General features: G+C 39.3%; 1 protein-coding gene across 1 annotated transcript in view; it reads left to right on the top strand.

Annotated features, from left to right (window-relative positions):
* The window catches only part of b4galt2 (UDP-Gal:betaGlcNAc beta 1,4- galactosyltransferase, polypeptide 2), a 151,519-nt gene that overhangs the window by 64,816 nt on the left and 69,787 nt on the right, over positions 1-16,916 (top strand). The window contains exons 3-4 of the mRNA XM_018676273.2: positions 7,605-7,723; positions 8,988-9,104. Of these exons, the coding sequence (XP_018531789.1) occupies positions 7,605-7,723; positions 8,988-9,104 (236 nt within the window). The remainder of the gene's footprint in view (positions 1-7,604; positions 7,724-8,987; positions 9,105-16,916) is intronic.

The raw sequence follows: 16,916 nt of genomic DNA, 5'->3' as shown, positions 1-16,916 counted from the left end.
ACCTCTCTTTCTGTGTTCACACACCCTGTTTTTTGTGCCAGGATACATTGTTGTGTTACATGCTTCCTCCATCTGTTTCATGCCCCCTGCCTCCAAACTCTTCCGTCTCAGAACAAAAACACATCAGTGAACATACTGCGCACATGGATTGGAGCCATTAAGTGCTTTTTACCCTGCTTGTTTGGGTAATGATCCGCAACGCTGGTACTGAATAGAGCATTGAGTAGTATTTCAGTAAATGTTGATGAAAGTACTGTTACTTGATGCGAGAAACAGCACTATCAAATACTTTTTCCAGAATATCTGACTATAATTACTTTTATCAACCTTGTTAAAATTCACACTCATTAATGAAATTGCTTGTTAAGGCTTGTTTGTGTGCGCACACTTTTTTTTTTCATATATTACACCAGAAAATAAAAATATTTTTCCTAATGATTAAAGATTGTTACTTGCTCTGTTCATGGTTGTTAACGTGTCTGAACATGGGAACAAAACAAATCCAAAGGGAGATGCCTGTGGCGGTATTTGATTTCACATTATAATAAATTTCTGTGGAATTTTGATGAGAGACAAAACAAAGAACACTTGTAAAATGATTTTTATTTTAATAATTTTATTTATATATTCACCTAGTCACAGACGGATTAATAAACAATGTGCCCCTGGGCACAGACGTGAAAAGGTCCCACCAACCCCTCCTACATCTAGACTGAAAGAAATACAACACAAAAGAGCTGCAGATGTTTTTTTTCTCTCTTTCGCTTTTTTTCTTTCTCTTTATGGTTCTTTTTTTTTTTTTTTATCTTTATACACTTTTATTCTGTAATAATTTTGAGTCTCCTTTTGGTCATTTTATGTCTCTTTTATTTTTTATTTTATGAAGTTGTTTTGAGTATCTTTGTGGTCATTTTACATCCATTTGTGGCCTGTGTGTTGCCATTTTATTTACTTTCCAACAACAAATGTTAACTTTGAAGTCATCTCAAAGCCCCAGGCCTAGGGGCCCTCTAAGGCCTAGGTCTCCAGGGCCTGAGCCCAGTAGAGCTTATACATGGCTGCAGTTAAAATAGAAATCTGTACAGTACTTTAGTTGTGATCTGTGCCAGTCTAGTGTTCTTTAGTTGTTTTAGTTTTAGATATCCTCAGTGTTTCTCATCTTAGAATCACCTCAGTCTTTTGTTTGATGTAACAATATTCATGTTTTGTCCATCTGTTACAGACTAAAAGTGTTTAAGCTAAATTAGTTTTTGTCAGTTTGGTATGGTGAATGGCAGATTTCAAAAGTGAATTCATTTAAACTGCTGAAAGTACTATCTTGCTCAAAGTGTAAGCTGTAGCTCAGCTGTTTGGCATTAGCAGCACATGGAACAGAATTTTAAGCTCTTTGACTGCACATTTCATACAGAAATGCATCTTGGGAGTCATAGTTCTTTCCTTACATCTGTATGTACACAAGTTTGTATCTTTGCTTCTTTTTTTTCTTTTTTTTAAATCAAAGGACCAGATATTTTCAAATATGGTGGCTCTTCTTTCATACTGAGGATTCAGCTGGGAGAGCCTATCAAAGGGCTCCAGCTGCTCGTCACCTAACATTGTTCATAGTGAAAATACAGCTCCTTTACTTGACTGTGTGGATTTTACATAGAATCCAACCATTTCTTAAACACCACATAATTTTTTTTCCCACCAAAAAACATGATTTGATTTCTGTCCATTTCAGTGCAAGTACAATTTTAACACATTTTTGTCAAGGTTATGTCATCATTCCTTGAAAATTCAATCATCACGGGATGATATATTCTCTCTGCTGTGCTCTCAAGGAAACACTGGCACATGGTGTTGAAAGATATCTGCAGAACAGCAACCAAGAACGGACCTGTTTCGCATTATCCCTTTCATGAAATTCATGTTTCCTTTTTGTTGTCTAGATTTTATTTTCCAGTAACATGGCTTGGGACAACAAAGCTATCAGTTTGTGGATGTGTCGCCGCGTTCTCTGCAGCCTTTTGTGCATGCTGTGAATGAACCGCTGTTAACCCTTCATCTCTTCTTTTCTGGCACAAACACACACTCACATATGTGCAGATACTGTTGTGCATAAATACACACCCACACGAACAGATGACTGGATGTTTTGCATGTCAAGGAGATTCTTAGATACCAATAATCCTCTGATCCAGTAAATTCACACAGCAGACACAGAAACACACACACACTCACAGGGTTTCATTTTAGAATACAGTCTTTTATTCTAATGGTTTCTAGAGGATAGACTCTTGGAAAGAGGTGACAAGATGAGGACAACAACATAAAGAGAAAAAGAGAGAGAGATAAAAGTAAAGATATTGTACAAGCAGAGGTTTACAAAATGTTTTCTGCTTTTTTTCTTCCACTCCTCCCCTTTCTCCTAGTTTCTCACATGCATTTCCCTCCTTCCATCACATCTCTTTTCTTCTCTCCACATCTGTATTTCTTTTTCCACCTCCATCTCTTTTTCTCTCTTTCTCCCCATCTCCGGAAGAATAGCAATTACGGCCCCACAGTTGGTAGAGGCACTTGTAAATGATTGAAAGAGAGAGAGAGTGAAGAGAAGGAGAGAGTGGACAGGCTAATAAGATTCAGAGAGCTGAAAGTCTCTATTGTCACAGAGTCTGTGTCAGTGGGAGGCAGGAGGACGGGAACAATCTCTCCCTCCCTCTTTGTCCTTTCACTCTCCATTCTCTACTTTTTTCCCCTTTCCATTATTCACTTTCTCTGACTCTCATTTCTTCCCTCATCCTGCGGCCAAAGAACCAAACTCAATTATAAACTCAGAAAACTTCTCCCTGAAATCTGACCCTGGCACTGCTTCACTTGTCACTTAAGTAACATGAAGGCACAAAATGTCTCAGAACAGGACTGCTGATTAACAGCCAGCCTGTCGTGTCGTTTGCGTGGTCAGATGGCCTGACCGGCGACTCTGTAAGGACACAGCGAGTCATGGTGTTATATACATGGACCCAGACTTTGGAGAAAGAGGGAAGTTGTTAAGTTATGTCATAGATGGCCAAAAAGAAGCAAATTAAACCACAGAATTGTTTCTTTTTATTCAGACTTGAGCCCTAGATTCAGTTATGTAACTGTGCACTGTGCTTGAAAGTGGTGAGAAAGTTTTGATTGCAATCTCTGAGCAAGGGCATTATTTTAAAGTTTGCCTTTTTTGTTCTGCATAGACCAGTTTTAGATAAAGCAGTAGATACAGTATTTCATAAGATAATACATTTTTACACTTTAGATTTTTTAAATTTTAATTGTAGACTTAACAAGCTAATCTAAAAAAATTACAGTTACCTCACCGCAGCAGAACCAGAGATCATGTCTTTTTTATTCCATGTTTGACACCCACATAACCCACAGTGCAACTTGACAACTGGCAACTGGCAACTGGATGGCTGGAGGTTATTCCAGTGGCAGCTAATGTAGCCTTCAGCTACTGGTCTTCAAGCAGAGATGAGGAGCAGGGTACAGGGGTCTGTTAAGCTCACTCCTCTTTAACTACTCACTGCCAAATAGTTTCATACTGATAATCTTCAGAGTCAACTGACGCTAAGGTGATATAGTTTGAGCACATTTAACAGATTTCCCAGACTTTGTTTATGATATAAACAAACTAAATATTTGTTAGTTACTTTTGATACCTTTGCCATAACATAAATTGAGTGCCTTATTAGCTAACCAGTAAATAAAATAAGCTTTTTAAAGACACCATTTGGGTTTAAATAAGGTAATTCATAAATTGCAATTAGTAGAATCCAAAAGTTTACACTCAATCCAAAATGGACACATGGAGGAACTACCTAAACCATGTGTAGAAATAGATTTAGTGCCAACAGTGGCAGCAGTATGATTCTCCACCAGCCAAGATCTCACCTCAAAAAACACACAATAATCCTGAAGTGATTGGTGTGATTAATGCTGGCGGACATGTCGACACAAAGACCTCATATGACGCTACCTATATCTCAGGTCAAGTGTTGGTCACCAGGAGGGAGGGAGGGAGGGAGAGGTGCAAATGTTTTCTGTAATATTTCAGTGATCTTTCAGCATTGATACATAAGTTGCATGGAAACAACATGAAACAGGAAGAGAAACAGAAGTAAAGAGCACCCACAGTCTGTGAATGGATGCCACGTCACACAAAACCCTCGCAACCAACAAAACACTTGAGTGCTCCAATTTTTATCCTCTTTCTGTTTCCTTGTTAACAAGTCTGACCCAGGCTGAATCATAGCCTCAAACAGGCCGACTCGCTCTGTGTGTGTGTGTGTGTGTGTGTGTGTGTGTGTGAGACACAGAGAGAGAGAGAGAGAGAGAGAGAGTGCTAACTGCCTCAGGTCTGCTCTCAGTGTATTGTGTCTGTACATGTGCTGCTAACCTAATAGCTCAGAGATTTGGTTCATTATTGTGAGGGGAAACTTGGTGTGTATACAGTGTGCCTGAGTGTGTATGTGTGTGTAGACACCAGTGTACAGTGTATATTTGCAGACAAAGCAGTGATGTATCCCCCAAAGTGCAGCGGGTGTCCCAGATAGACCGATCAAGCAGCATGATTATAATGTATTACTGTAATATCACCACATAGATAAGCAGGAGATATTACGCGCGCGCGCGTGTGTGCATGTATGTGTTTGATAATTGCTCTGCTATCAACCTACCCCACATTACAACTCTCATTTATCATCTCTCTCACCACCGACATTAGTTCAAACCCACATTCTCCCTTTTTTCTTACATGCACACATACATGCACATTTCCTCCCTGGTACACACTCACACACACACACACACACACACACTGTACTGTACTGACCTCTACCTGTCACCATCTTTTCTGATCAAAACAATAATATGTGCGAAGTGTGTCACACCCCAACAGTGAAACAATGGCAGTGAAGTGTGTCACTTCCCGTACTTGTTTTAATTAGTGAGTTTAAGAAGTGCTGGTGGGTGGATCTTTAAACTTTGAACAGAACCAGGCTTGATGTTTCTCTCTGTTTTCAGTCCTCATGCTACGCTGCCTCCTGTATCCAGCTGTGTAGTTAATGCACAGACATGACAGTTGTTACAGTCTCCTCATGTACCTTTCTGCAATCAAGGAAGTTAAGTTTGAAACCAGTGAGCCAAAACATTATGACTACTCACAGATGAAGTGAATAACATAGATTATTTCACAACAACGGTGCATTTCAAGGTCTGGGATACATTAGTCATTAGTCAATTGCTGTCCCAACAGCCAGACGACCGGATCACACCAGGTCAGAAAGGACGAGACTTATGGCGTGCTTCTGGTCAGCAGTGGTACGTACCTATTGAAAGTGGTCCAAGGAAGGGTAGCCCACAAATCAGTGCATTATCAGTAACAGCTATTCCATGTGGTCTGAACCGACAGAACGGCTACTGTAGCAGAAAGTTGCAGAAAATTTTAAAGATGGTAATAGGAAGAATGTGTCACAATAACCCTGTTGCATATGGGGCTGGGTAGCTGAAGGGCAATCACAATGTCCATGCTGGTAACAGTGTTTCTGCTCATCATTGTATTTCCCAAAATGTGAAACTATCCCTCTAAAACTATTGCGGCTTCAAGGCCAAATCTAAAATACTAGACATCAGAGGTTCTCAACAAAGCTTGAATACAGCTCTTTTTGATTCCAGAAAAACTGTATACTGCACTGCTGCTAAGAGAAGACACAGTAACATATAGTATAGTCAGGGAAGCTTATCTGCTGCAGAGACACAGTGCACTAAAAACACTCTCATTGCTTTGTACCAGATTTAAGATTTGCCCTAAATAAAGCGTAATATAGGTCTCTGAAGTGGGTTATTTGTTTAAATTTAAAAGAGATGGTGATGCATGTTTAATATTTGGCTTTAAAGACAATGTCACTGCACCATTCACCTGGCACTCAAAAGTTTCTGCACCAATTACGACAGTTCTACCGTCAAAAAGCAATGCAAGTTAAGATAGAAAACAGCATATTTTTTTGTGCTAGAACTTGTATTTTCTGTTCTTGTGTCTCATTTGTTACCAGAGAGGTAGCTAACAGCTCACTGAGACAAAATGAAAACACTGTGTTCCACTCACGGTCTTATTAGTGCGAGAGAAGAAGAAGAAAAAAAAGAGAGAGGGACACGAGTGTGGGTGAATGTGGAGAGGATGGCGGATGATAGGCAGAAGTGGTCAGGGGAGAGGGCTGTTGGGACTATTTGCATTCAGCTCTTGTGGTATGATAAAGAGGTGTGTTATGAACATGTAACCTCGTTGGCATTGATCACCCAACTCGCCTGCGCAGCATTGATTGGACGAGACCTCTCAACACAAAAACTCATGTCAATGCTAAGTGGATTATCAGCTCATATACCTGTATGAGCTGTCTGTCCTCATCCCCTCTGCTCTGCAGTGCAGTCATTACTGAGAATTCATACAGACATCGTGCAGCACAACATGTACATGCTGTATATTATTTGTAAATTTCATCAGCGGACTCTGGTTTTAGAAAGTCTTAAAGCAACACAATGTAACTTTTGCTGAGCAACAGCACCTCTACAGCCATGAGTGATAATGAATTCTTTCGGGCTCCGGGTCCGAGCGGTCTAGCGGTATTCATGTACAGAAAACAAAGCTTTGACTGACTACATAGTCCCACTGACTGAACTGAAGCAAACAAGAGTGTATTCTTCATGATCCCTGGCTTCCAGAGCCACACTACAACACTACAGCACTATTGTATATGTAAAATTAGTCTTTGTAAGATGTCACACAGCATCTGTCAGAACTGGGAGGTCTTGTGCCTGACAGCTTTTTTAACTCCTGTATCAAGTTTGTTTTTTGTTTTTTTTCAAGTGATGTATTGAAAATTAACAAATTAACTTTATTTTGACACTGACATTGAAGAAAAACATGCACTAATGAGTGACAATTTGCATTTTTCTACACTCAAACAGTCAGTCTGCTTTCTTTAAAATTAGGGTTATGGTTGCAGGGCTTTGGCTGGAGCCCAATCAACAGAGCTTGCTCATATATTCTAATGATCCTGGCTCCCAGAATGAGGGGCTGTAGTTATTGTCTGGGCCAGAGATTTAAAACCAGCTCTACTCTTAAATTAGTCTGAACCCTGCAATCTCACGCCCACAAATGCACACATTTAGATATCATTTGATCCGTCAGGACTCCCAAGCGGTGATGGATAGATTTGTGATGATATAACATATGGTGTGGCTTCATCACTGAGCAGCGTAATTACCTTTCATGTTGTGTTTACGCTGACTGACTTCAAAGTCTTTGTTTATTTTTTAGGAATATATGTTTTCCAAAGCCTGTGCATCTTATTAAATGCTGCATTATGCAGAGCGTATCCCTTGAAACCATTATTTCTGCACACATTGCTTTGATACACGTACAGTGATGCTTTGAAGCTAAAAACTCTCTCTCTCTGTCCCTCACTCCCAGCATCCCTCATTCCCCATCATCCGTTTTTTTTTCCTCTACTGCTTTTTTATCCTCTCTTTTCTCTGTTATCCTCCTCATCTTGTGCTAACTCTTTCCTCTTTCCTTCTCTCCTCAGTTGGGCGTTTGTTGATCGAGTTCAGCTCCCAGATGACGATGGAACGAGTGCAGAAAGAGAACCCCAACGTGACAGAGGGAGGCCGCTACACCCCTCCCGACTGTCGGCCTAGATGGAAGGTCTGTAAAAGTCTCTTCTCTCACACAAAGACCTATAAGCTCATCTTCTAGTACGAGTAATTTAAAAGAAGGGGTTTCTTATACCTGCAGAAAAAAACAGACGTTATGTATGATGAAAATAAAAATACTGTCAAAATTATGAAGTGTTAGGTTAAAATCTTGAGTTAGTACATTTTAAAATATAAGGTAAATAGTAGAGTGTTAAGTTTTTAAATGTCTCTCATGTCTAAGTTTTCATCTATTTTTTTCAGTGAATGCATTTCCATATTTTCTCTCAGTATCTGGCAAACCAGAATTCTGTACAGAATATAATATGTTAGCTTTTCACACGCTAATCACTTCTCTTGCTAAATGGGGCGTCATATTCTGCTGTTTAAAAGAAGACTGCTTAATTTAAGTGTTTTACTTTCTCATCCATGACACTTCACTGAGGTCAGGGTGCTTTCATCAGCAGCGAAGATTACACCAAAGTAGGTGCACCCCGATGCCATGGTTAACTATACAGAAGCCAAGGTCAATTTGCTGCCAATCTTCATCAGAGCACAAAATTACCACAAGCCTACGATTACAGTTCAACCTTGGACTGTTTGGACAGCTGAGAACGACTCACTCAAAACACAGAGATGCAGAAGAGCCTCAGGTCTGCGATGCCACTGAGAGCTGCTTCCTTGAGCTGCTTCATTCATAATGAATGAAACACAGCTTTATGCACACGGTGACATTAAGGAGGAGGATTTTCTCCGGAAATGATTTTCTGGTGCAGAACAGTTCATTGTAGGATGAAACAAAGCTCATTTAAGCATAATTAGTCAAACAAACACTCTTTGGCACTCTGACAGGGAAACACTCTCTTCTTCTGTTTATCCATATCAACAGAATAGATCAGATATGGCATCTTAACATGTTTGCTTCTTTGTCTACTTTACCAGAACTGATGAAACTGATGAAATGAATAGTTCGACTTAATGAAAGATGCTTGTCAATACCAGCGATTTTTTTTTTCTCAGGCCCAAGTTGATGTTATTGAATATTTTTGTTTTGTCCTAACAACCAGATTCTAAGATCTCCAATTACTTTATTGATTAATGAATTATGAAAATGGCTGCCATTTTTTGGCAGATTTTTTGGTAGATCAAAGAAAATGCATCTAATTGTTATGGCTTTTGGTTGTACAACTGAGAGAAAAAAGGTAAATTGTGTTTTATCATAAATGTTCCAGTTGAATACAAACAAATGACCAACCAAAACTATTTCTGTTGTTTAGGTGGCCATCATTATCCCATTCCGTCACAGAGAAAACCACCTGAAGTACTGGCTCCACTACCTCCACCCTATCCTTAGACGGCAGAGGATTGACTACGGCATCTACATCATCAACCAGGTACGTCACCTGAGAGACCGAGCGCTGATATACTGTCAGGTAATACCCAGATCTGTTGTGAGATGACCGACAGACTAAACAAGAGAATTGGAGGCTGAATGGCCCAAGTTGGTTCCAGCGGCAGGTTCAGCTGCATTCATCAGTGACATTCTTGTTCAGGTTTTGTGGTTGGTGTAATAAATAGAAAATTCAGGGGGTGATCAACTCAACAGGTCACAGCAACAGACAAAGGCAAAGCGGTACAGATTCTCTCCTCTCTGTTTCAACTGTAGCCCAACAAAGTCGACATCCCAGTGCTGCTACACATGGGTACTCAATGCAGCATGTGTGAGTTAACAAATACCAGCCAGCTAAAAGAGAAAGGGAAAGAGCCTGATAATATGAGCCTATAAATGATTAATTATTTAGTCTATAGAACGTCTGAAAGCGACCATCACGATTTCCCAAAAAGCTTTTCATCTGACCAACAGTCCAAAACGCAAAGGAAAAAGGAAAATTGCAGCAAGTACTTGCATTTGAAAAGGTGGAGCCAGCAAATTTGACTAATCAATTAAATGACTAATGGAACCATAAAATTTAAGGTAACACATCACCTTCATCAGAAGTCAAAATCCTCAAGACATAAAGAATCTCAAAACTCTGTGTATGAGTTGAAATGCTAAGTAGGTCATGGTTTAAAAAAAAATTTGTATATGTTTCTGTTTTATGATAAACAGTATTGAGGGGCCAAGTAACAAGCTGTAGGAATATCTTATTCCAGCCTCAAATTATGACAACAAGTAGACATGAACTAGATCTGTCAGCTTATGTTAAGTTATAAGCTTTGTGAAGGAATAATTAGAACACTGAGACCGTCGTCAGGTATTCATTAATATGGTGGAAAAAGTCTATTACTACATGTTGAAATGGAGAACAAGTCAATTTGCAGGTATTTAAACCCCTGACAGCTGCTGTCCCTCGTCTCCTGTCCCTCGCTGGTTTTCGTTGACTGTGTTTTTGTCTCTTCACTGCGCGTGGTTCAGCAGAAGCACAAGCAGCTTGATTTTCTAAGCAGTGTTGTGAGTGTGTGCAAGTCTTCCTCACTGCGTTGGGTGAGAGTTCCTTTATTTCTACATTATAGGTAATGAGCTCTCCTTTCTGCCCTTTCTCTCCCCTGTGGGCCTTGCGTAACGCCTTAATCACTCCCCCTGTGGAACAGACCTTTGGTTCCGCCTGCCCTGCTGTGCTCTGCTCTTGATATGGCGATGTTCCAGTGTCTTACTCTCTCGCTCTCTTACACTTACACACACACATAAACACATATATTCTCTCTGAGCATCTCTGAATCTTTCATATCTCAAATGTAAAGCTGTTAGTGAGGGTAAGGGTGCGAAGAGCTGTTAGAGTGGGCATTCATGACCTTTTCTTTCACTTACTTTAAGACTCTGTTTGCTCATTCCTCAGTGAAATTTCCATCCGTTCTCTTAATACTTTTATTTTATCTTCAGTTTCATCCTGAGGCAATGCAGCTTGCTAAGAGGTCTTGGCACATGCCATGTAGATTTAATCTGACTTATAATTATTACATTCATCTTTTTTCTGTTTTCCACTTTTCCACAATTTGAACTTTGGAAGTTCTACAAAAGAGAGAATAACATGAATAATAACAATTATAATAGAAGTGATATAATTTAATTAGTATCTGTCAAAGCAAAGTTTCAAAGTGCTATTAGTGGAAAGAACAAAATTACAATTAAGTAAATTGGAAAATTAAAGCACTGAATAAAATATCAACAAGATAAGATAAGATTTTTTTTTTAAACTGCTAAAGCACATAAAACATATTGAAATCGAAATTTTGGACTAACTTTGTCACTTCCTGAAGACTTAAGGTGTTTGAAACATGATAGTTTGGTAATATGTGCACCACAAAATCGAATGCATGGAACAAAAAGAGATGTAGTAGTGCCTTGCTCGAGGACAGTTTTGAAGCACACACTTGGCTCAGGAGGTTAAATCCTCAGTCCTCCAACTGAAGGATACATTATGACCAGACTCTGATTCCTGTGTCGTATTTCTACCAACAAAAGCCCACATGTAATGTCATAATATGATTTCACAGTCGACAGCTTTGTCAGTAACTGTTCAGCTCTTTCACCTACACTTCAAACAGACACTCCTCCACTGCCTGGCTGTAATTATCAGCAAAACTATCAAATTGTACCCCACTCTGTGATTTAAAAGTTCAGGGAGGGCTTTGTTTGAAGTGGAAATTACTCGTGTGTTTTTGAAAATAAATTTGAAGAGATACTGAACATAACTTGTGCAGTCAGCTATGCAGATGCATCGTGTAGTGGGGTTAATTCCTGCCTCTTGTTTTTGAATTTATTTAAAAAGATAACCAGTGTTTTAACTACCGTTGCTGGGGTGTGTGCTTCTAGTAATCAGTTATAATGACTGCTGAGTTTGCCCTGCATTAAAACTGTTATAGACTCTTTTCAAAAAGGACCGACTCATCAGCAAATGCTTTTGGTTTTACTTCTTCTTTTTCTTAAAATGAAATTTAAGTTTTATGTAATTGGTAAGGAAGGGCATCTTGAGATTGTACATTTTTTATTCATCAGTTTCTTGTTTGAAGGGCATCATTCTGAAATTATTATTTATCTCTCAAGTTTGCAGCACCATAAATGGCTCCCCAAAGAATGTATGCAAAAATATAGGTTCTGTAAGGAATCATTTTCAAGAAAGTCCTTAGTTAGTCCAACTTGTTTGGTTTTAAAAAAAAAAAAAATTAAGATAATTCTTAAGAAACTTTCTAAAATATAAATGGTTCTTTGAGAATTTCAAATTAAAATGCTACATGAAGTGTACAAAACAAGTGCAGGAACAAAGCTGTTCTGTTCTTTTTCACTGATCTTTGCATCAGTGATCTTTGATGTTTTAAATCCTCAAACTTCTCTGGATTTCCTTTAAAGAGGTCAGTCAGGACATGTGAATACTTTGATAGCCAGGTAAGCTGACAGGGAGTCCCAAAAACAGACAGTGAAGCAGGTAGACACACAACAGGCAGTTTGGGAGAAACCGAATCAAAGCGATCGTGGTGGCATTTTGACGACAAGAAGTCCTGATGTATCTGACACGATGGGCGATTAAACCTTTACACCCGGCACCACTTTCCGAGAGGACGGTGGAGAGCACTTTTCTATCGTGCTCGCTCGAGTGTTAAATGAGTGGAAGTCTGGAACCTTTTAACACAGAGACACAGGAGGGGGATCAGGGTGAGGGGAGAAGGGATAGGTGGGGAGGGAGGGGGTGATAATTTTCCACCTCCAGTCTCACCCTTGCTAACAGATAATGGCTGTCGTGTCCTTAAAGTCAAAACAGGCATTTTGTGGAAAGAAGGGCCCCGAGGCACACCTGCTCTTCAGACACATGCACGCAAGGACACACACAGAAAATATACGAGTGAATGTCAGTGTTTCCCACTCATTGGCTGCTGTATTCTGCTGGGTATACAAATAGCATTATATTGACTTGTGATGTAAAGATTATAGCTAAATGATATGTATTGGAAACCTGATAGAATAAGAGCTAGAGCCAAATCCCCCCTAAAGCCCATCTGCTCTCACCAACACCAAGTATATTTCAAATTCATGAGAAACTTTGAATGCTGTGCTGTTGTTTCCATAGAGAAGTTGAGCATGAAATAGAACCAAACTCATAGTAGAGCTGGGTGATACAGTAATTATTGCGATATAATTTTATATTGTAATACATTTTATATTGTAATGTAATTTTATATTGCCCTATAATTTTATATCAGGGTTATTATTGTTGCCAGGTAAGTGTAAGATAGAGAGGCCACAGATAAGAGGTCTGCTAGTCATTTATTGTTAAAACTGGCTGAATTCATGTAAACATAACTTCAGGTTGAAGACTGCTTTGTCTGCTCACTGCGTCGTCCTGCCGCCCATGTTATGCCTCAACCGGACATTTTTAAGCAGCTATCATCTCTGAAAAGTGGTGGTGCTGCTGGTGAGGTACGGTGAGTAGGCGTTGCAGAGGGATCATGCGGAAAGTGATACAGCAACCTTGCTGTTCTGCCCTGCTGCTCTGTGTCCTCTCTGCCTGCCGAGGACTGGGGCCAATGTTTGTTTGTTGGCCATCAGCTCATCATGTATACTGGAGGAAAGCCCAGGCAGAGAGAGAGAGAGAGCGAGGGAGGGAGGGAGGCACAGAGAGCGACAGAACAAAAAGAAAAGCAGGTGAGAAAGAGAGAGTGGGGGAGGGAGGTGACTGACAGAAGTTATGAGAGAAGAAGAGCCATCTGCTGTTATGATTTTTATGGGAGCTTAAGGTCGGTCCAAGCTGGATATCAGTATTAATTTATACCATCTAATGCAGCCAAACGGAAAGTCAAAAGTTACATAATGTTCTGCCTTTTCTTGTTTTTTCCCAGGTGGTATTCAGATCCTGTATCTGGAGTACCTATATAACAATGTAAACATACATATATATAACTCCTTAATTCAAAGATTAAAATTACAGAATTAATATTATTATTAATTATTATGAACAAAATTGACACAAAAGTATCAAAAGTAAAATCACTCTTTCTGCAGCTAAATGGACACTGTGACTATATTATTACATTTGACATTAGATTGTTAATACTGATGCAACAGTGTGTAATTTTTACTGTTGCAGCTGTTCAAGGTGGAGCTGCTTTTACCTACTTGATATGCAGTTAGGTACTTTAATCTAGTGGTGTCAAAAGCTAACTTGTGCTTCAGAATTTTATGTTCATGTTTTTGGAGTTTTCTTTAATTTTAACCCTTCTTTATACCTCAAACAGTGAATTAAATGAAGCAATCTGAGAAGTTTTGAGGAATATCTGCTAAAAAATTATTAACATCTGAATCATGGCACCAACACTGCATTTTGTAAGAGATCAAAAACCAAAAAGGTTGGGAGCAACTGGTTTAATCTCTGAACATTTTGTGTTTTGTAAGTTCATCATTTGATTTTTTTTCTCTATGTTAATTCTGTTTACTAACTACAGTTATTATTTGTTATCTAGTAAAAATGAATACACTAATGTTAAGTTCAAGTACCTCACAACTATAGTAAATGTGTTTAAACATTCAACCTCCTGGTTATCTGGTGGTCTTGGGTATATATGATCCTTTGCAGAAGCGTTCACACTCCTTTTCCCTCATTCTAAGTTGCTTAAGAAAAATATATTCTTTAGGCTGTGACTCTAGTGTTCTGAGGAGCTTTTGAGTCTGAGGAAGTCTTAATCTCTATTTTCGTGGCATTTTAGCATCAGTATAAAATCGAGAGGACAAAAAGGAAAGCAGGATAAAATGCAACACGCTGACATCTGGTTTCAGCACACACAACACTACACTAAGCTTCTGCCAGTGCCTTGCTCCACTAATCCACCAAGATATGACCAGCTACCTCCATTCTCCTTCTGCCACCCCTCAAACCCCTCACACACACACACACACACACACACACACACACACACACACACACACACACACACACACTCCCTGACTTCCCAGTAGCTCCTCTGCATCTGAGTCTCAGGTTGTGTTGTAAAGCAGAGGAAGGAGAGGATCCAGGCAGCCATTCACACTGTGTGTACCTCTTATTCATGTCAGCACTTCAGCTCCAGCAGTGTCCGGCACTGAGTGGACACCAAAGGATCAGGAAGGATTAAGCTCTATGTGTTTCTGTCTGCATTGTTTGGGCTTTATGGTGAAGGTCACATTAAGGCGGACCAGACGGTCAAACAATGTGCATTTGTATGTGTCTGTCTGTGTGCGTGTTAGAAACTGACAGCCAGAGTACTTGTAGATATGCCAGCTCCTACCTCTGCACTTCACTGGTTGACCTTTGTTTTGTTTTTTTGTTTTTTTTTTATGTCTCTGTTGTGTTGCTGAAAAATTCAAGAGACCAGGCTCTTGTAATGTCAACAAACCAAAATGCTACTACTGAACTCAGCCTCGTGGAACAATTAGCATTAGCTGTACCATGGCAATGCAAAATAAGGGCTAACAAACTGGTGTCAGGTTTTTCTACATATCTACATTTTGATCAGTTGTTTTGTTTATAAGATGTCAGAAAATATTGAACAGAGTCCATCATCATCTTGACATCAAAGAGCAACAAAACCTACAACATTCAAACATTTCTAGACCCTGTGGATCTGTTTAACAACACCAGCTAGAGCAAAGAAGCCTCTGGAGATTACTTTAAGAGCATGAGGACATCACATTTCCATAGGTCATAAAATTAGTGACCCTATAGGAAAGGCACTATATACATGTCTTTGTGATTATGGTAACGAGTTAACAGCTTGATATGTAGCGAGAGTGTGATAGGAAAATCCAGGCACCAGAATAGAATATTCAATCCATGCTACTCTTTATCTTTAGTTTGTATTAGCAATTTTTTATTCAGGTGATAGACGGAACAAAGCCTATTTAATTATCACATTCATTATTTCCTTATCTTCTTGGAAAGGGTGCAGGCCTGGGTGAGATATTTAGACATAAACCTCTTAGAATAAAGACAAGGCTGTACCAGACCTTCGTTTTTTTTTTTTTTCATTCTTTCAGTCTCCATTTCTGATTCTTTCACTTTCTCTACCACTCTACCTCATGCATGGTTAATGTACTTTCTGTCTTCCTCTACTAGAAATTGAAAATGTTAAAAAAGAGAAAGAAGATGAGGGACTTTTTGTGCAGTTGACCATGGAATAGGATATTGATCTGATGGGCAACAATTCTGTTTCTTTCCATCCTCCTCCTCCTCCTCCTCCTCCTCCTCCTCTTCTGCAACTTTATGTTTTAGTGTTTGCTGGAGCGTTGTTACTGTTTTGTAGAGGAATTGCACAGTAAAATAATGTTCTCATTGCTCTATTCCTTTAGACCCCATTGAGTCCCAGGTGCAAAGTGCTTGATGTGATTGCGCTAGCCTGTGCTGTGATGAATTATAGATTTAGCTGCAAACTCCTCCTCTCCTCTTCTCTCCTCTCCTCTATTCTTTAAGGCCTCTCCTCTATTCTAGCCTCTAATGACATGGTGCTACATTCATCAATTGTTAGTTAAAGTTAAAGTCGGGCTGAGTATAGGGCAGATCAGTTATTGTTTGTCGTGCAATTTAAGAAAAGTCATGACGCCCGGACAATCAAAAATCAGGCGCTTAGACGGATGGACTTTGTTAAGCCTCGACACCAGCTACAGCTGTGGCTGGAGGCATTATTTTTTTAGGTTGTCCCTCTGTCTGTCTTGTGAATTTCTCATATTTGGCACAAATATTCACTTGGACCCAAGGATGAACTGATTAGAATTTGGTGATTAAAGGTCAAAGGTCATAAAACACATTTTTTGGCCATTACTCAAGAATTCATGCGTTAGCTGGGACAAAATTTCACAAAAATGTCTCATAGGATTAAAATAATGAAGTGATGAGATTTTTTTTATCCATAAAGGTCAAAGGCCAACTTCACAGTGACATCATTATGTTCTACAGAAACACTTTTCTGGACATTATTCAACGCTACAAATCAGGTACAGAAGGGGAGCTCGTGACTATATTTCACATTTGGTCAGATACTGAATCAGAGTCTTCCTTAAAACAGTGGTGATTGTACTGATCTTCTGTTTTGCCAGGTTGACGATGTGTGTGAAGCATCAGCATTTTAGAATTTGTAGCTTATTGACTGTAACATCCATATTTGAAGCATTGTCTGCTGCCATATCTACATTTCCTTCAAAGTCTTCACTTTATATAATATATGAGTGTGGACAGACATGGATG

This window comes from Lates calcarifer, linkage group LG4 (assembly GCF_001640805.2).
Source record: "Lates calcarifer isolate ASB-BC8 linkage group LG4, TLL_Latcal_v3, whole genome shotgun sequence".
Lineage (NCBI taxonomy): Eukaryota > Metazoa > Chordata > Actinopteri > Centropomidae > Lates > Lates calcarifer.
This window is presented reverse-complemented; position numbering and strand designations above follow the sequence as displayed.